We start from the raw sequence: 20,084 nt of genomic DNA, 5'->3' as shown, positions 1-20,084 counted from the left end.
GATTTACGGTTTAAAAGGATGGTAGCCCCTCCAGAGACCACCTGAGCTCTGCGGGGGGCGGGGGGAACCCTGCAGGCCAGTTTACTAAGTATGGTCTGTTGCTTCCGGGGGCTCCAAGTCCAGACAACTACAAGGTCTGGGGTCTCGCAAATGAGTGATTTACAATAATTACACTAACAAGCATATGCTAACACTTTGAAGTTTGCTTACTATAGAAATTAAGATACTTTTCTGTTTCATTCTTTTTCACGTTTAAAATAACATACCTGTCTCTTTGCCTTGAGTTCTCTATGGCTGCCAACATACAAGAGTGTTTTGAGCCCCGGACACCAACGCTTCAACTCGAGCTCCCACTTGAGTATGTTGCAGCTCCTCACAATGACAAGGTGAGGGCCCCAGTTGCCTACAAAGGAGACAGAAGTTTCCTGTGTAACAAAAGCCGTGTGTCCAGTCCAGGCGCCCAGCACTGTGCCTGGTGAGCAAGTGTGTGGGGGAGTCCAGGCACGACTAGAGCAGGCATCACCGGGGACGGAGGGCTGTCCTCCATCCTCCCTACAGAGCAGGACAACATGCTGTGTCTCCACTCCCAGCGCCGCCACAGGGCACACTCCACAGAGGTGCTGAAAACGTAAGTGCCCAGTAAAATGACAATTTATTCAAAACCATGGCCCACTAATGTAAGGGGGGCGAAGAACCCTCATCTACACAAAACAATGCTCAGAAAGGAAGAAACCTCAGGCAGGAGCCCTGAACCCAGCACTCGGCAAGCCTCGCTACCCAGGATGGCCCTCCGTCACCCCCACACTATGGGCGCTGGTCCAACACTCATGCTTATGACGGTTGCCAACTGCTAATCAGAACACACCCAAACCATCCCAACCCATCCCAAACCACACAGTTTCAATCTCATTCTCCAGAAAAGTAAGGTTGTTTAAATTACTAGAGTAATACACACATAAATTTCAACTCCTGTGCTATAAAATAAACCTAAACCAAGTTAAAAATCAGGAACGGCAGACTTGGAAAAAATACCTGTAATGCACACATCTATAGGCATAACAGCTCATATGCAAAGCATTATACTGATCCTTAAAAAGAATTATCCAAATGGAAGAAAATATATGCACACAACGTGACTGACAAACGGTTAACATTCAAAACATATAAACAGTAACTTGAAGATATGCTCAGCGCTGCTCATCATTAGAGAAGTGCACATCAATACCACCACCTCGCTCTGGTCAGGAGGGCCATCATCTAAGAGTCCACAAGCAGGACTTCCCCAGCAGTCCACTGGTTAGGACTCCATGCTGCCAATGCAGCAGGCACAGGTTTAATCCCTGGTTGGGGAACGAAGATCCCACATGCCACACGGCATAGCCAAAGAAAAAAGTCTACAAGCAATAAAAGTTGGAGAGGGTGTAGAGAAAAGGGAACCCTTCTACATTGTTGGTGGGAATATAAATTGGTGCAACTGCTGTGGAAAACAGGTGTTCCTTGGGAGTTCCTTAAAAAGACTAAAAACAGAGCTCTACCACAAGATCTTGCAATCCCACCCCTGGGTATATATCCAGAGAAATCTCTATTAGAAAAGAGTGAAGGAAGCTAGGAAGAGAAAAACAAATATAACATGGCATAGTGTAGAATCTAAAATACTGATACAGAAAAATTTATTTGCAAAGCAGAAATAAGACACAAACGCAGAGAACAAACATATGGACACCAAGGGGAGAAGGGGGTGGGGAGGAATGAATTGTGAGGCTGGGTTTATACTATGTATAAAACAGAAATTAAGGAAAACCTACTGCAGGAAAGGGAAGTCTACTCAATATTCTGTGGTGGTCTAAACGAGAGGAAAATCCAAAGCAGGATATATGTGTGTGTGCATATATATAAAACATTCACTTCACTGCACAGTAGAAAATAACACAACACTGTATAAAGCAACTGTACTCCAATAAAAATAAAAAATATTAAATAAAAAAAGAAAGAACAGATACTGCATCCAATGTCCACAGAAGCATTATTTCAACAGTCAAGACAAGGAAGCAAAAAAAAAAAAAAAAAAAAAAGACAAGGAAGCAATGTGAATGTCCATCAACAAATGAATGACAAAGATGATGTGGTGTGTGTGTGTGTGGACACACACACACACACACACACACACACACACACACACACACACAGTGGAATACTACTCAGCCATAAAAAAGAATGAAATAATGCCATCTGCAGCAACATGGAAGGACCCAGATATCATCAAACTGAGTGAAGTAAGTCAGAGAGAAACAAACATTATGTTATCACTTATATCTGCAACCTAGAAAGTATATATAAAAATATATGTAACCTGAAAAAAATACTAATATACATATAATACTGAATCACTTTGCTGTACACCTGAAACTAACACAATAATGTAAATCAAATATACTTCAATTAAATGAAGAAAAAAAAACCAGCCAAGAGGAAAATGAACAAGCAAGTGAACTGAAATTTCAGAAAGGACAGGAATTCCCTGGCAGTACAGTGGCTAAGACTCCGTCAGTGCTGAGAGCCCAGGTTCAATCCCTAGTCAGAAAACTAAGATCTCATAAGCTATGTGGCAGTCAAGAAAGAAAAAGAGAGAGAGGAACTTCACAAAGGAAAAAAGACAAGCAGACAGTAACTCTGAAAGGCAGGACTTTACAAGTATAGAAACGCAAACCAACCCCAGTGGCCCTTTCCTCCCAGTGAAAAACAAGATTTTTTTTTTTTACTAGCATTTAGCATATTGTTCCACTTCTGGAGAGGAGCAGAGTGTCCACAAATGTGTTTATGAACATGTCTGTCGACACTTGGGCGAAACAGGGCAGGACTCGCCCCAGACTGCCCTGAGGGGTCACCACTGGGGGTGGAAGCAGATGCATGTGGACAGCTGCAGCCTGTTGTTTTACTTTAAAAAGAAAAGAAGGTGGTGAGTTTATGAGCAATTTTAACTGTGTGAACTTATCAGAACCCCCTCACTCAAACTCTCTTGGAGCTACCCCACTACTCTTGAGGAAGTGGCGAACAGTTTTATGGTTACTCAATGATGCGCCCAAGGACACTGGGCCCCCTGGGGTGAGGGCAGACAGGGGAGCCACATCCAAGGTGAGCCATCCTCGGTCTGTCCTGTGCAGAAGTGGGGCAGGCAGCAGAGGTTCACCCACGCACCCTTCAGAGCCCGCGAAGACCTGCCAAGCACCTGCCTCTGCTCCAACTTGTCAAGCTTCCCAGTAGCTGGACCTTCAGTCTGCTTCCAGCACCAAGGTGCCCGAGTGACTCCTCCAACACTAGCAGTAACACAAACCTGTAAGGAGGAAGACCAAGGCCTCCACCCGGCCAGCAGATGGGCCTTCCTGGCTCTGTACCCTCCAGCCACCACACCAGCCTCAATACTGCCCGTGGACACACCAGCAACTCTTTCAGCCTCTGCACCCACCACCGCACCTCCCCAAACCCCGCGCTCAGGTGGCCACGGCATTCTCAGGCCTCTGCGCAAAGGCCTTGCGAGGCACACGTACACAACGCCAATATGCCGCATCCACATTCACTGTGCACCCCTGTGACTACGACAGTACCTGGAATGGGGCAGGCATTAGGTAAGCACCTACAGAATGAGTAACTGAGTCACTTGTTTATTCAAATAATGAAATAAAATCCCCTATTTTTGGAAGTGTATGTTGCTTCCAATTTCATGCTATTATAAATATAATAAGAAACATTTTTTTCAACTAAACAAGAGAGGAAACATGGTAGCTTTTCTATCTTGAGATAATTAAAACCAATTTTAAAGTACTACACTGAACACTTTGTGGTACTGGGTCAAAAGCAAACCTATTAACACAAGAAAAAAAGGTCCCAAAGTTGATTCACTTGTATTAAATGTAAGCTTTCAAAACTAAGGGCAAGGCAGAATTATTCACCGAGGACGCTAAGGTAACTGTGTCAGAATCCAGAGGGGCCACAGAGGAAGAAACTACTCCTGGGCTGAAGGAACCTCTATCCAGCAACTCAGGATATCAACTCTTCCAGCTCAAGCGGTCCCACCCTGCCTCTAAAGCGCTGACACACAGAAGGGTCCCTGGGAGTTGACTAAGTGCTGGAACATGTATGAGCTTCTGCTGCCCTCCATCACTCCACCCCAGGTGCCAGCAGACCCTTCCTTTGGGAGAGGAAACTCACAAGCCCCCGTCCTGGTTAGAGACATGGGCACAGACTCATTTGTAGCCCTGTGGGCACGGAGGGGGGTGAACAGTGCCAAGCTGAACTTCCGTGTGAGTTCAAAGAGCCAAGGGCTGAGGAAGTGGACATTTAGGGTAAAGGGCAAAGCCTCCTGTGGGGGCAGCAGACACCCCGACCCTCTGCTGCTGTGCAGATGCTGAACCCTCACAGGGCTCCAGGCTACTCCCATGGAACCCTCCTGGGAAAGAAGCCCTGTGGGTGACAGGATCCAGCAGAGAGACAGGAAGGCAGCGCTAGTGATCTTAGCAGGAGGGCCGCTCCCCAACCAGCCCAGGGGCAGACTGCAGGGAGCGCCCAGGCGAAAGGATTCACAGCAATGAGAAGTAGCACAGAGGCCGTGCTGCCCGCTCTGCCATCCACACGAGTGGGCGGCAGAACCCTGGAAGTCACAAAGCCTTAGCCACAGCCGGCTGGATCCTATGTTACATTAGACTTAGAGAACTTGTGAGTTACTCGATGTAGTATCTATTGTGAACGAGAGTTTTGTTGGCTCCAGAGATGAGTGCTTCTAAGCCCTGTTCCCTCAAGTCCTGGATCAGAGTGTAGAGCAGAAAAAAGGAACTGAGAAAAAAGGCCTCCCCCACAACCCTCAAGCTAGATGTACCACTCACGCTTCAGTCTCAGCAAATACAAACTATTTAAACAATGATAGGCTCTTACCTTCGTTACAGGCTAGGTGAGCAAAAAAGGCAATGATCTGCACTGTTTTCCCAAGCCCAGCTTCATCTGCCAATATGCCATTGAGATTCTTGCGGTAGAGCTTGGCCAGCCAGTCCAGGCCGATCTTCTGGTAATCCCTGAGGGCGCCATACAGCAGGGCCGGGGCGTTCAACTTCACCTGTGGGGCAGACGGGCCAACACACACATCTCAGGAGAACCATTACAATTCTTTCTCCAAAGTGAAGTCAGAGCAGTCACAGGATAAGCCTACTGGAAGGCCATAAAGGTGATTCACAGATAACAGAAAAGGAAAGGTCAGTGATTGTTTTTCCCGACAACTTCTGCCGCTGGGATGAAGAGCTGGTTTAGAAGGAGGAACCTTCCCCTCACAGGGATACCATCCCTCACAAAGGGCGCAGCCTCACCGCGGTGCTGATCCGAGCGCTGCCCTTGGGCAGGATGGCTTCAGCCACAGCGGTCACTTCCGCAATGTCCCTGGTATGAGGTTTCCCGACAATCACTCTCTCTGCAGCTTTAAACTGGTCCATGATGAAGAGCGAGTCGATGAGAACCACATCCTTCCGGCTCTCCCGGTCCCCTGGGCAGTCTTCCATGTCTGTGATCAACAGGAAAATGGGATTTGTGGGATCAGAGATGCTGTGATAGTATTATGAGCCCACTTAGCATGAAAAGAAAAAGAAATAAAAAAAAGAACGAAAAGAGAAGGAAAAGAAGAAAAAAGAGAAGAGAAAAAAGGAGTCGGCAGAACCCAAATACTTCAAATAGAGAACGAAGCAGCAAGTTTGTTTTTAATCCACTTTTATACAGCTAACAATGCTCTCCAGATAAACAGGTACAAACTCTTACAGAGTCTGGAGGAGCACTCTGGAAGGCCACTGGGTGAAGCTGGAAAATGTCTGCACAGTGTTAGAGCTAGTACCACTCACAGACTCACGGCCTCTAAGGGTTCAGTAACTGCCCCTCTGCCATCAAGAAAGGAAGGATCAGAAGCATCTAAGTCTGGGCAAGGGGGCCAGCAGCCCCTTCTTAAGTCCAGCTGCAGCGAGGGGTCCAGAAGGCCCTTATATCCCCACAGAACTCTTCTTGGCTCCTCCCTCGTCCACCACCCGCCACAGGCAGCCAAGTCTACCAACCAGAACAGGTGGGGTGAAAACAAGAAGTAGACTCTATGGGGCACAGTCTGTGAACCTGCTTGGAACAGTCAATAAAAGTCAGGTAAAGCCCTTAAAATGGGTGTGCTAAATTAAACAAGCATAGTGCAGCCTGGATAAACATGATAACATCTAGGTGACATACAATCTAGAGAAGACTGTTTCTACACTGTTCACAACTTGATCAAACGTTCTGATAACTATCCCAAGTTGACCAATAAAAATAAAAAGCACAGAATTTAATAACACTATCAATGTAAACTTTATATTAAATATATTTCAACTTTTTCTTTCATCAGACTGAAGTAAAGGTAATTCTTAAACTCTATTTTAAGTGTCCTTCTTCTGTTTGGTATTTTGGCTTTTGTTTTCAAAGCTGAATTCTTCAAAGATGTCAAGACAGACCTTCTTCTTCACTTGTCTCCTCACTGTCAGGCTTAGGTTGGGGCCACTGGAAATTTGGCAGAAAGGCACCTTCATACAACTTCATCAAATCGATCAACGGTAATTCAGCTGGAAAGGATTGCAGCAAGAAAGATTATTTTACACAAACAGTGTCAGCTGGGAAGAAAGGCCCTTTGGGAGAAGGGCCCTTTCACACACAGTTGACCTTGAACACCTCAGGGGTTGGGGTGCTAACTCTGCAGAGGAAAATATGAGTATAACTTCCAGCCCTCCTTGTAAGAGGTTTCTTCACACCTGACCAACCATGGATCGCGGAGCATTGTAGTCTTTACTATTTACTACTGGAAAAAAAAAATCCACGTGTAAGTGGATCCACGCAATTCATACCTGTTGTTCAAGGCTCAACTGTATACTCCTTTCCCTGGCTTTAAAATAATTCCTTAGGAAAAGTGTGTATTTTCTAAAAGCACATTTATTTTAAAAAAGCTAATAATGATTGCCCATTACTGATACAAAGTATAAGACATTTTCTTTATAAAGTAAGGTAAGAATCTTTGAAATGAGAAACTCAACTTTTGTTCATAAAAGAATACTCCTAAAATAACCCAAATACAACCTAATAAATGTACATAAAACTTATAGATTAATAAATGAAAACATAAAAATATTACTAATGGAAATAATTGGTGGAGATGACACATAAAAATACAAAACATCAAATAAAAGTCACGAGTAAAAAATGTTCAAAAAGGATGATTAAAGATTATTAGCCTTTTTGTATAAAGAGCTCACCCTAATTGATCAAATAACGCAGCAAACTAAAGCCCCGGCCACAGTGGGCAAGGGATATGGAGCTGTCACACACAAAAAATAAAGGGCTCATGAAGTATTTAACTGAGCCTCTCCAGAAACCAGTGCACGATTGGTCCTCCATCACACCAGCAACCATCTTAAAAACTGTAATGCTGGACCAATATACGGAGTCAAATACTCTCAACACTGCAGGTGGTGGTATAAACAGGCTTATTTCTCTGGTAACCAGTATGAAAAGCTGAAGGGCTTTAAATGTCGTGCCCTCTAATGTCATTATTTCCCAATTCCATGGGTCTGTCTGGGGAAGTAACTGGAAACCAGGACTTCAGGTTCATGTTCAAACACAGTTCCACATGGTGTTACGATAAAACAAGGCAAAGAACACTGTGAGCTAGGTATCTGTGACACAGAAGCTTTTCTGAATATTTATTGTATGTCAATAAAATTGGTAGTCAAAATAAGAAATGCCACAGAGAAGTACCCCAAAAGAGCAGTAGGAAAGGCACTATCTGTTTAAGACTTAATATTCTAGTGACAGATTTGCTCACAATTTAAACTATTCATCACATGGGGCTGACAGGTAGATATGTGATAAAGCCAAGCAGAAGAAATTATGGAAGAGAGGTGGTAGGTACATGGGTGTTCATAATAAGGTTCTTTACTTCTCTGGTTTGTCTGAATGTTTTCGTAACGAAATACAAGGAAATGTGCATATACATCATATGATGGCTATCAAAGTAGGAACAAAAAAGGAGAAACAACTGAAAAACTACTTCATCAATTAGATAATTTAGTAAGGTGTCTTGGAACAAACTTAATTCATGGAATCAACAGCTTTCACACATAAAAACTAGCCTGAAGACATAATGGAAGAAAAAAATCCTACTCAGAAAGTATTTCTATACTTCTTTAGATAGAAAGTATTTTAAATACTTAGAATTAAAGTTTTAAAAAATTCACGTCTACATAAAGAAAGTGCTGAAAGTTTTGTGAAGGGCGTGAGAGGAGACTCAACCAGGAAGAGGCACCCTGTGGATGGATGAAGACACGCCCCCAGTGACACCATTCATGGCACTCACAGGCTGGTCAGCTTCCCCCAGTGGTCAGGGCTAACCAGGGTGACCACCAGATGGCTTGAAATGACAGTGAGTAGCTTATAAGGCTCCACTGTAGGAGATACAGACGCTCATGGACCACCTCCTCTGGGGAGACCAGCCTCCATTCCACCCTGTTCTGGGGACGCTAGAACAAACCCCCAGAGAAGTCCCAATGTGAGGGGACTGGGGCTCACCTGCCAACAGCCAGCCAGCTAGTTGTGGGTGGCCGGAGGGGCAGGGCACAGACCGGAAACTGGGCCTGCTGATGGCTGCATCCCCGCAGGACCCAAGCCAGAAGCACCCAGCTGCGCTGCTCCCAATTCCTGCACTACAAAAGTGGTGGAAGAGCTAAAACTCCAAGTTAACACAGACTCTACCAAGTCAGGGATGCACACAAGAATGAGAAAGAATGAGAAAGGCCTACAAGAACATAAGATAAGGTGAAGCTCAAAGACTAAGAGGTGAAACAGAACACTGAATTTGAACCAGTCATGACCAACCACCACAAGTTACTGTCTTTCCAGGTGAAAATGCCCCTCTCAAGTCAAGAACAAGTCAAAGGCCAGGGAATTCCCTGGTGGCCCAGTGGTCAGGACTCCACGCTTTCATTGCTGAGGGCCAGGGTTCAACCTCCAGTCAGGAAACCAAGATCCCACAAGTTGTCCAGTACAGCCAAAAACAACAAAGACAAGCCAAAGGTGTCCACCATCAACACTTTTGTTGCTACACTTTTTTGCAAGAATGGTAATAAAAGGATCAAGATTATAAAGAAAGAACGTTATTCTCTGGGGATGAAGAGGTTGTATACATACAAGCAACATGAGAATTCAGCAGTGTTGCTGGATTTAAGATCAACAAATAAAAATCAACTTCATTTCTTTACACCAGCAAAAAAATTAAAATGTAACCTTAAAAATACACCATTTTTTACAGCTTTAAAAAATATATTGCACCTAGAACTAAATCTAACAAAAATATACAACCAGAAAACATTAGTGGAAGCTATTTAAAGAGATCTATGTAAATGGAGAGACTATTTTGATCACAGTTTTAAAAAGCTCTTCATAGAGACATGGTTCTCACCAAACACCCACTAACTCAACTACATTTACACCAAAATCCCTAATTGGTTCTCTGAAACTTGATAAGTTGATTCTGAAATAAGCCCCAAATAGTCAAGGCTCTCCTCAAAGAAGAATGAGGCAGAAGGCCTGACCTAGCTAGACCTCAAGAATTATTATAGGGCTTCCCTGGTGGCACAGTGAATAAAAATCTGCCTGCCAAGGCAGGGGGCATGGGCCAGGAAGATTCCAGATGCTGCAGAGCAACTAAGCCCCTGGGCCACAACTACTGAACCTGAGCGCTAGAGCCCCTGCTCCGCAACAAGAGTGGCCGTTGCAGTGAGAAGCCTGCACACCACAAAGGGCAGCCCTTGCTCGCTGCAACTTGAGAGAAGTCTGTGCGGTGATGAAGATGCAGCGCAAATAAAAATAATAAAAAAGTAATTTTAAAAAATAGTATTATATAAAAAAAGAATTACTATAAAGCAAGAACAATCAACAGAGTGTAGTATTGGTATAAACCGACCGATAAAACAATAAAGGTCCCCAAAAAAGCTGTGCATATCAGGAAACCTAATATCTGAGTTGACACCGGGCATCACTGGGGAAGGATGGCTGTTTCAGATGGCACTGAGACAATCTGTAATCCATTGGCGGAGGCGGGGAGAAACACTGCACTCTTATTTCACACTAGAGACAAAATCAACTTGTGGTGAATGAAAAGACATCAGTATGAGGGCAAAAAAATTTTAGACAATACGGAAAGACATCCTTTTGATCTTGAGATTAAAAAAAGTTTTTTTAATCAACACTGACAAACTCAAATGCACTAAGATTAAGAACACTGATTTCTCAAAAGGCATCACAAAGAGAATGAAGACCCACCCCAAACCAACTGGAAAACGGTCACTACGACAAACATCACTGACAAGGAAATGTGCCCAGAACTGGTGAAGAACACCCACCGTGAGTACAGGAAAGAAAATGCAAAACCAAGCTGGTAAGGATAGCGGTAAGAAGACACTGCACTTCGTGGGTAATGCTCCCCCCACCACAGGATGACAAGAACAGGTGCTCCTGAGACGTGGGGCCTGAGACAACCGCTCTAACTCTGACGGGGCACCACCTCATGTGTGCATACCTCACAAGCCGACCCCGCTACTCCAAGCAGACGCTCCCACACGTGCACACAGGAAACACTCGAATGATGCACACAGCACCGTCTATCAGGACAAATGCAGGGGAACCACCAACACCCCACCAACAGTACAACCTACAACCCGCGACACAGGCACACACCCAACACTTCAGCAGTGAGAATTAATGAACTTATAGCAACACAGGACCACAGGGGACAAAAATCGGCAACAGAACTGAGAAAAGCAAGCGGATGAGCCTCCAGAGTGGTTCTGTTTATACAGAGTTTCAACATACAAGCAAAGCTGTAGGTAGTTTAGGATTTACGTGCCTGGAAGGGGTAAAATGGAGCCAAAGAAATGATAAAGGCAAGTTTCAGGCTGGCAGTCACCCCTGGGAAAGGTTACCCCGTACTCTATCCAACCCTGGGCAGTGTGGTTGGCTACAATGAACGCAATATATTTGGGCTTTTACACCTTACTCTTAAACGTTTATAATGGCTTAAATGCTCAATAGAGCACTTTCAGTAAGCTGCTCAGGCCTACCTTCTTTGGCTAGATTAGACAGCTCTGTTTGGTGATCCACGACCCCTTCATTCGCTTCTTCCTCTTCAATCGTCTCCTCCTCATCTTCCACTGAAATGTCATCACCAAATGTCAGAGAGAGAGACTCCACGTCAGCTTCTCTTCAGCTATTCATGAAACACTACAAGGCTCCAGAACTGTTTCACACAGCTATTACAGAAGTTAAAACTAAGTCCTAATTTCTCAGGTTGAATCTGGAAATGACAGTATATATTAAGTGAGCAAAAAACCAGGGACCATGCTTTATACTTTCTCTTCCTTTTCAGGGTGTGAAATAAAGCTTGGTTTTTCATCACATGACAGACCTTATTCAGGCCAAAATAGGAAGCGACGTGGAACTTCTTGTCCACCTGCAGAGCCCACTACAGAAAAATCCATGAGCGCTTTACATGGCATCACTGCAAATTCACCATCGCCATTTTGGAGGCTCCAGCTGAAAATTCCTGGAGCTCAGCTCCTATCCTGCACCCCTGCCCCGGAATCCTGGCAGAGAAAAGGCCACCAGCACCCAAGCGGAACTCCACCCACCCTCGGGCCACTGTTCCATCTGAACTGAGCCCTCACGACAGCAGGCCTTTCTTCCCGCTAACTCCTCAACACTAACCACCTCTCCTCCCTACAAACAAAAAGCATGCATCTGTGGTCATGCACACACGTGCACACACACACACACACCATCCAACACACTCTCTCCTTCACAGTCCAGCTCTTCACTTCTTCACTGCAAAATCCCCACCATCCACCAAGGCATCTGGCCCCCAAGAGCACAAGCCACTGAACCACTGACTCTTCCAGGCAGGGCCATACTCGACACCCTGGTGGCACTGAGCGAGCTCTCTAGCTGCGCTGTCAGAGAGCCCTCCCGACAGCCAAGAGCACCAGGAGGGGGACAGACCTTCATCATCAGTTAAAGACGTACTCGCTTTTCTTTTTCTTCCAGATATTCCCGAATCCTGAAATGCAGAACAAAAATCGTTAAGCGTGCAATCTGAAAACACAGAATGAGAAACCAAAGCAGAGATGTCTATTCAACATGCACTTAGAAGAGGTGGGAGAGGCCATGACAGGCGTGTCCACATCAGACACGGGAAAGGTGCAGAGGAGGCAGAGGAGGAGGGAGACTAAAGCCACACCTGCTGTGTTCAGCGTGTCTCCCCAAACCACCAAAGTAACACCCAGATGAGCCTAAAGCTATGAGGAACTCGCTTTATGCCCAGGGGAGACTGATTTCATAACGCAAGAGAACATTACTCATGTCTACGAGTTTCTCCAGACACAAGTAACTCTACTTTGTCAGGCAATGTATTTCACTCACACCACTTCCATCCTCTCACGCAGTGACATGACAGTCCCAAACTTACCAGAAAGTTTTCCGGTAGTACATCAAGTCCCTTAGGTCTCAACTCTTTTCCTAAAGAGACAGGTAACATGATTCGTTTTCACTAGGGCTATGAAGGAGGTGACGTTCCTCACACAACCAAGGGCATCTCTGCTGCGCCCCCTCCACTAGAGGAGAGGGCAGCAAGGGCGAGGCCCGCCTCCCCTCCAGGAACACAGGGCGGCACAGTGCCAGCCCCACCTCCACACACGCTCTCAGCTTTCAGCACCGATGCTTCTGCAGAAACCCAGTCTCCCATCTGGCAAAGTTTCTATTTCATGATTTGTATGATCTTAGAGATCCATGCCTTTCAGCAGGGACCACCTCTTTACCTCAGTTTCCTCATCAATAAAAGAGAGAAACTATCCCCTCCCCCAGTGAAAGCTACCCCCTGGGTGGCCAGTGACCAGGCAGCTACTGTGAAGCAACATGAGAGCAGTGAGACAGCTAGAGATGGGGGCCCCAGGGGTCAAAGCCAAGGGAGTTCACCTCACTGTCCTCAGTTCTGAGAGCCTGCCGAAGCTGACCTCCCCGTGGGCATGGACTCACACTAGCAAATCTCAAAAGAACTGAAATGCCAGGACCAGGCTGCTGAAGGAAGATCTCCCTGGGCAGGCTCCACAGGGGGCCACGATGTCACAGGGAGGTGATGAGCAGAGTCCAAGCAGACACAATCCACAAAAGGGAAGACTTTTTAAAAAGTAATCATACCTTTCCGGGAAACTTTCTGTAAATTTAAAGCCTTTTTCCTTTTTTCTTCTAATTCTACTTGTAGTTTTATTTCCACGACCTAAACGCAAACAGTTAAATAAATAAGCATGCTATTAAGGATGTAAATTATAAAAGTTTCGTATATGAAAACATTAAAATTTGTAGACCAAAAGCCCAGCTGTCCAACCTCACTTCAGATTACAGCTGATGCTTGAACAACATGGGTTTGAGCTGTGCAGGTCACTGGTGCACACAGATGTTCTCCAGGGGTAAAGCCTACACAACCGCACACTCGGCGGCTGGCTGAACGTGACAACCGCACACTCGGCGGCTGGCTGAACGAGTAGCCATGGACCCGCGGACACAGAGGGCAGATGATGAGTTGTACGCAGACTTTCAATTGCATGCGGAGTTGGTGGCCTCACCCCCATGCTGTTCAGAGAGAAATGTTCAATTTGGTACTCTTTAATTACAATGTATCAGCTGCATCCTGCCCAAATTCTGTCAGAGGGTAAGATGAGAACTGTTACAGAAAGACAGACAGAGGAGCCATTCTGGAAGTATGAACCAGTCTTTAGTGACCTGCATGTGTGTGCTCAGTTGCTCAGTCAGGTCTGACTCTTTGCAACCCCTGGACTGTAGCCCGCCAGGCTCCTCTGGCCATTGAAATTTCCAGGTAAGAATACTGGGGTGGGTTGCCATTTCCTACTCCAGATCTTCCCGACCACAGGTCAAACCCATGTCTCTTGCATCTCCTGCATTGGCAGGGGGAGTCTTTACCATTATGCTGCCTGGGAAGCCCTTTAGTGACCTGCAACAGAGGTCTGTCTGAAGGGCCCCTCACGGAGGCTCACAGACATCACACAACGTGCAGATCGTGGCCAATGGGGATTTTGATGCACAAACAGAAACAGAGAGGGAGAACCAGGTATCTTAATAAGCCAACAGTCCAGAGGTGCCACAGCAGTGCAGGGACCTCGCCTTTCTAAATGACACTTGGGGCTCTACCTGTGGGATTTCTCCAGCACAGAGTCAGGCATGGTTCAGAAGCCTGCCTTGTCAACTCTGACACAGTCTATGATTCCAAGACCCCATCAAAATTTCAGAATTTACCTGTTCAATATTTGACCAAAAGTACTCTATTTCTCTAGCAGTTGACGCAGCTATTCGCCTCAATCGGTTCTGTTCTTCTTTCTTCCCCCTTTCCTCCCGAAGCTTCTTCTCTTCATGATGACGAGCTACAGTTCTGACAAGCTAGTAAACAGAAGTTCAACAACTGTATGTTGTGCCCTGTGTCATGCCATCAGAAAAAAAGATGTGCTAAATTTTCTTAAAATCTTCTCAGCGCATAACTGCATGTAATTCACAGAGAGACGCATCCTCACCTGCACGCACAGCAGAGGAGAAAAGCTTACTCCAGCAAAAATGACTGCCAATGTGCTGCTTAACTGTCCTACAAGTGTTATTTTTACCAAGGACACATATTTTTCTCTAAAATGGAGTATGATACTGTTATTTTCTGAAATACCAAAGAACCTGATTTAAGACCCTTTAGATTCACACCCTGCTGTTATCCTCATGGACTCAGCTTCTCTCTACCAAAACTATGTGGGGAAAGCAGGGGTAAGAATTTAGAGGAGGGATGTGGACAGTCTGGCACACAAGACCAATCTCAGTCCTGAAAGTATACGAAATATGAATCTAATCCAGAGGAAGAGACACACAGCAGTGGAGGGAGAAGCACCTGGCCTGGAGCTACACACAGGCACACAAGGACAGCTGCTCTGCGCTCTGGGACCTAAGAGCCCTAGAAACTTGCCACCTTCTACATTGCGAGCATCAGCAGTAACACCTCCCAGAGGTTCTCCCCCAGGCTGCGTGCCTGCTTTAGGAACAGAGAGAGGGAAATGAAGTCTGAGGCAGAAATGGAGAGAAGCTGGATGGACAGACTAGGCAGCACGGGGCAGGCAGCCTGCCAGCAGCCCTAAGGCCAGGCATGAGTGCCTGAGCTGCCCTCCAGCCAGCTGGCCTCTTCCCCCTCCTACTCTCAAGCCTGGATCTGGGGAGCTGAAGGCACCCTCATGCCAACTGTCAGGTGAAACTGGCCAGAAAAGAAACTAAATGCCAGGACAGAACTGCAGCAGAGGAGCCGGGTCTGTTTCCAGCAGTCCATGCTGGAGCCCTGAGGACAATCCTCAGAAAGGAATGGCAGAGCAGGTACTCTCTAAACAACAGGATATTCTTCATCCACATCATGAGTCAAGAAACCCTTTAGAGACTGGGGCTGGGAGACCTGCCATGTACAGCACGTTCCGTCCGTAACACCTCCCAAGGCTGCCTGAGAACTGTGACTGCCTGTGTCCCAAACCTACCTTCTTAGCAGCGGCCACCTTCCACCTCCTCTCCTGGGCGAAGTCCGTGGCCATCCACTGCATCTCCTCTAGCAGGTAGTCCCAGTGCGATTTGGGCCGTGGGGCCTCCTGAAGTTTGGGCAGCCGTCGGAGGGACCACAGGCCTTCCTTCCTTAAATCCGCTATGCGCTGATGGATCTGGTTTTCCTGCAAGGAGCATCCAGCACACAGTTGAGGTGCGTACCACTAATTCACACTGAATCTACAATCCTGCCCCATCCCACACACATGGGGCCGAGTGCCCAGACCAACACTCACAGCAGAGCACTTACACGTAACTGCTTAGTCACCCAACAAACAGTAAGCACCAACTTAGTGCAGCCTGCAACCTGCACTGGCCTGGGCAGGCTCCAGCTGGCTCTGAGCGCTCAGTCAGCACCCCACCTCTTGCCCACTCCCCACACCCAAACTGTTGACACCGGCACAGAAAAGACCTTCTCCACACCAGACTACCTGCAGCAGGACAGGGCCCACCATGCAGTTGTTATCTTGGTTTCTCCTGATCACATACCTCCGTCAGTCATCCTGACCATCAGGGGCTTCGTTTTAAACTACTGCCCCCTTAGAAAGTAAAATCAAATGCATTCTACCAGCTGGGCTCCACACTACAATCTTCCCAGGCACTTACCAAGGCTATTTGTTCTGCCAGCTTATCCTGAGAACTGTCCTGGGGCGGGGCAGCATTCTGAGCTGGGCTCTGTGGTTTTGGGGGTGCCGACACGGCTGCCCCCGGGGCGCGGGCGGTGACTGGAGACAGTGACTTGTTGGTTGCCAAGGAGGGTCTATTCACCGGGGAGGCGCGTGCAGGTGAAGGTCCCAGGCCTGAGCCACTGGCGGGGGCAACAGTCGAGGTAGTGGAGGTGGAGGGCGGGGGCCGCAGGCAGGACTGGGTGGGGTCCACGGGCGGTCTGGTCGGTGCCACTGTCTAGCAGGGGAAGCAGGGCTCAGAACTGCACCCGGAACCCACAGGCCAGCAGAGAGGCACACACCAATGCACCCTCTCCCCCGCCACGAAACCAATCACAAAGCCCATCCGCAGACCACGATAACAGGCAAACTAAGCCATGTCCACAGAAAAGAAGTCCTGTTTGTCCACAAAACCACATTAAGGGCTCACTGTAAACTGTGCTTTCACATAATGTCTTATCTAAGTTTTTTTACCTTTTTCCAGCTTTTACTGCTTTTTTTCAAATAATTTTTTAGAATTTTTAATTGTATATAGTTCTCCTTAATTGAAAAATATCAAATTCTGAAGGGCAAATACAAATTCTTATGGTAGGCAAGCTGTAAGGTTAGGGGCCCTCCTCAGTCCTGGCTTGAGAGTCAAGCTTGTAAAGCTGAGAACTCACCTCCCTCCCTGGACTGAAGTTAAATTCACACAGGAACTCTGTCGGGAGCAAGCGGGGGTGCAGAGAGCAGGGAAGGCAAGTTACTGCCCCACTAAGAGGGCTGGGGACAGAGAGGTGCAAACACAGCACGTTTATAACCTGCAGTGTGGAGAGGGCACCACAGCCAAGGATGGGCCTCTCACAACCTGCAGCTTCTCTCTGCACATCTACGGAAATGTCCTCCACCAGCCACAGACTCGGAAAGTTCTACTGGCTGCGGCCACACATCTGTGGGCCCTGGGGCTGCTCTCACCTTCCAGGGCAGAGCTGAGTGGCCCAAGAGAAACCACACGGCCCACAAAGCCTGGAATACCATTATGCTTCCTCTCTGCGGCCCTTCACAGAAGAAGTCTGTAGGTCCCTCCCAACCTGGAAGGAACGGAACTCAATGGCTTCTGTAAGAACTCCTCTAAAATCACATCCCACAGCACATGTGGTCAAGCAGGGCAGGAAACAAACCCAAGAAAGACATCAGTGCTGCATGAAGTTGGTACCGGGCTCAACAACCGTGTCCAAAACAGAAAGACTCATCTCCACGCAAACCTCCAGCCTGCCTGGGGAGAGGCTCAGCCACCCTGGTGGGAGAAGGGGGTTCCTTCTCAAGGCACACAGAAGGCTCCGTAGTCAATGCCGGGAGCCAGTCACAGCCCCTGCAGCGCTGGCTGGCCACCCTGGCCATGTAATCCAGCCTCTCTGTCCTCAATCTTCTCATGGCTAATGAGGACAATAATAAAGACTCTACCACAGCAGTTGCCAGGTGGAGGAAAGCAGGTGACGCCGTGCCGTGCCGTGCCCCACACCTGCAGGCAATGGGAGGCACCACCACCCTGTGGGAGAGCAAGCGTCTCCAATCACCAGAACTCGAGCTCCAAGTCCAGCGGGGAAGTCTCCTCATTAACCAGTTGGGGGCGGGGTGGTTTTCCTGTGCAGCTGACTACACGCAGCTAAGATAAGCCTCTGAAAACACTCCCTCCTGCCCCTTCTGGGGCCCCAGGCCCACGCTTTTTGGCCTCACTGCTCGTCAGGGACCCCACACGGTTCACTGTACACATTTCACAAAGGCATCTGGGTGAAGCAAATTAGTGAAGGAAACATGTATCAAGCCTGGAAATCTATGCCGTGCCCACCACTTATGGAACCAGCGTCCAAGGGGAGGCACCTGGGGACAGAGCCTGGTGGACGGTCAGGAGCTGCAGTGACATACTGTGACCCAGCATATCAGGTGGGACAAGGGTCATGGAGCCCTGTACTCACCTCTCAGTAGAGAGAGCAGCAGGAAGAATTGAGTCATTTTCTGACATTTTAATAACAATGACTAGGACTGCAGAACCAAACAAAATTATGTTGCAACTAGTGAATTAACTGCTACACAGTGGAGAGTGAGCTGCTAGGAGAGGGTGAGTTATCTGGCCACGCACCGTCCCATCCAACAAACCACCTGTCTTTTCTTCCCCCTCTAACCTGGGGAACAGCAAGGGCCCGCAGTACCTGTGGTTGGGCCGGGAGTGGAGGGGCCTGCATCTGCGCCTTCCCGGGCATCGGGATGTGGAGGGTGGGTGGCGTGGGCTGCGGGGGAGCTGTGGGGAGTGGGCCGGGTGGGGGCGCGGGGGCCGGAGCGTTGGGCGGCTGCGTCTTCACGGGGACTGGGAGCTGGGTCTGGGGCTCCGCCATCTGCGGCTGTGGGGGGAACTGCAGCGCGGGGGGCAGTGGTGCGGCGGGGAGGCCAGCCTGGGGCAGCCTGCTGGGCAGCTGCGGCGGAGGCGTGTGCAGGCTGGCGGCGTTCTGCACCGGGGGCCCAGTAGAGGGGTCGTACTGCTGCTGGCTCTGCTTCTGGCCGGCGAGCTGGGTGGCCTGCGGGGCAGGAGGCATTCCCCCTGCAAGAAAGGGAAGACCCAGCAGCCCTGACTCTGGGGCTCGATTCCACCTCCCAGCATTGTCACAGACCCTGCGCTGACAGCACCACACACTCAGAGGGGAAATTTAACTGGCGGGAAACCTGTGTGTATTAGGTCTAATGTGATAAATGAGCACACAAACAAGAAAGAAAGGCACTCAGCCTTTGCGAGTTAGCACCAAGCAGAGCAGGCACAGACTAACCGCAGGGTCCCTACCACAGCAGCAAGTCAGAAAATACACAGGAGGGAAAACCAGAGAGAAGCTGAGGACAGTGGGGCGTGCGGCTCCGCTAAGGTGACAAGAGCTAGTCTCCAGTGGTTTCTTCATGCTGTGTTAAGTGGGACTCAGAGGAACATCCCAGCGGCAGAAACCACCGGGATATGCTACCTGGACTGCACACGTCCAGCCTGGTGCTGCTTCCCTAAGCCCTCTCTGCACTCCCTTTTTCTGAACTAGAGAGCTGGTTCTGGTGCTGGGTCTTACCTTGAACTGTCGGCATTAACTGCTGGAGAGGAACTCCTGTATTCACCCCTGGGTGCTGGAAAACTACCCCTTGGTGACCCACTTCAAGTCGAGGTCTCTTAGACTGCTCTAGAATAATTTTCAGAAAAGGTGCAGTTTGATGTAAAAAATAACCACAAAAGTAGTAGAAAAAACATGTCTAAGTGTTTTTATCATCTTTGAACAGAGAGGCCTTTCTATGCATGAACCAAAATGCAGAAGCCATAAAAGGTTGATAAATACACTTTCTTTCTGTTAAAAACTTGTAAATATAAAGAATAGCATCATAAAAAGGCAAAGGATAAGCGTCAACCTAAGAGACAATATCTGCAACATACACGATGGGCAACATTCAGAAAGCTCTTACAAATTAATATGAAAAGGCTCAACAACCAGACAGACGAAATGGGCAAAGAACACAAACAGCTAGCAGAGGGACACATTCACAAATGGTTAAAAATGTGAAGAGATACTACAACCTTACCGAAATGAAAGAAATCCACTTCAAAACAAACATTTCATTTTTCACCCGCAAGATTGACAAAGATTAAAAGATTGGTCATACTTAATAACATGGCCAAAATTTGAGAGAACCAGAAACTGC

The 20,084-nt window shown here is 47.6% G+C and overlaps 1 protein-coding gene across 14 annotated transcripts in view; it reads right to left on the bottom strand.

The window, feature by feature from the left end:
* The window catches only part of EP400 (E1A binding protein p400), a 107,178-nt gene that overhangs the window by 51,938 nt on the left and 35,156 nt on the right, over window positions 1-20,084 (bottom strand). For 11 of the 14 annotated variants that reach the window (XM_027567091.1, XM_027567102.1, XM_027567095.1 and 8 more), the window contains 13 exons: window positions 19,463-19,570; window positions 18,572-18,957; window positions 16,324-16,620; window positions 15,657-15,842; window positions 14,398-14,538; window positions 13,285-13,363; window positions 12,557-12,606; window positions 12,091-12,148; window positions 11,157-11,246; window positions 6,504-6,611; window positions 5,352-5,542; window positions 4,927-5,104; window positions 267-403 (listed from right to left, as the gene is read on the bottom strand). In XM_027567091.1, the coding sequence (XP_027422892.1) occupies window positions 267-403; window positions 4,927-5,104; window positions 5,352-5,542; window positions 6,504-6,611; window positions 11,157-11,246; window positions 12,091-12,148; window positions 12,557-12,606; window positions 13,285-13,363; window positions 14,398-14,538; window positions 15,657-15,842; window positions 16,324-16,620; window positions 18,572-18,957; window positions 19,463-19,570 (2,009 nt within the window). The remainder of the gene's footprint in view (window positions 1-266; window positions 404-4,926; window positions 5,105-5,351; window positions 5,543-6,503; window positions 6,612-11,156; window positions 11,247-12,090; window positions 12,149-12,556; window positions 12,607-13,284; window positions 13,364-14,397; window positions 14,539-15,656; window positions 15,843-16,323; window positions 16,621-18,571; window positions 18,958-19,462; window positions 19,571-20,084) is intronic. The other 3 variants (XM_027567098.1, XM_027567103.1, XM_027567097.1) reach the window with 2 other exon arrangements.

Source organism: Bos indicus x Bos taurus, chromosome 17, assembly GCF_003369695.1.
Source record: "Bos indicus x Bos taurus breed Angus x Brahman F1 hybrid chromosome 17, Bos_hybrid_MaternalHap_v2.0, whole genome shotgun sequence".
NCBI lineage: Eukaryota > Metazoa > Chordata > Mammalia > Artiodactyla > Bovidae > Bos > Bos indicus x Bos taurus.
Note: the sequence above shows the minus strand (reverse complement) of the source record. Positions and strands in the feature narration are given on the sequence as shown.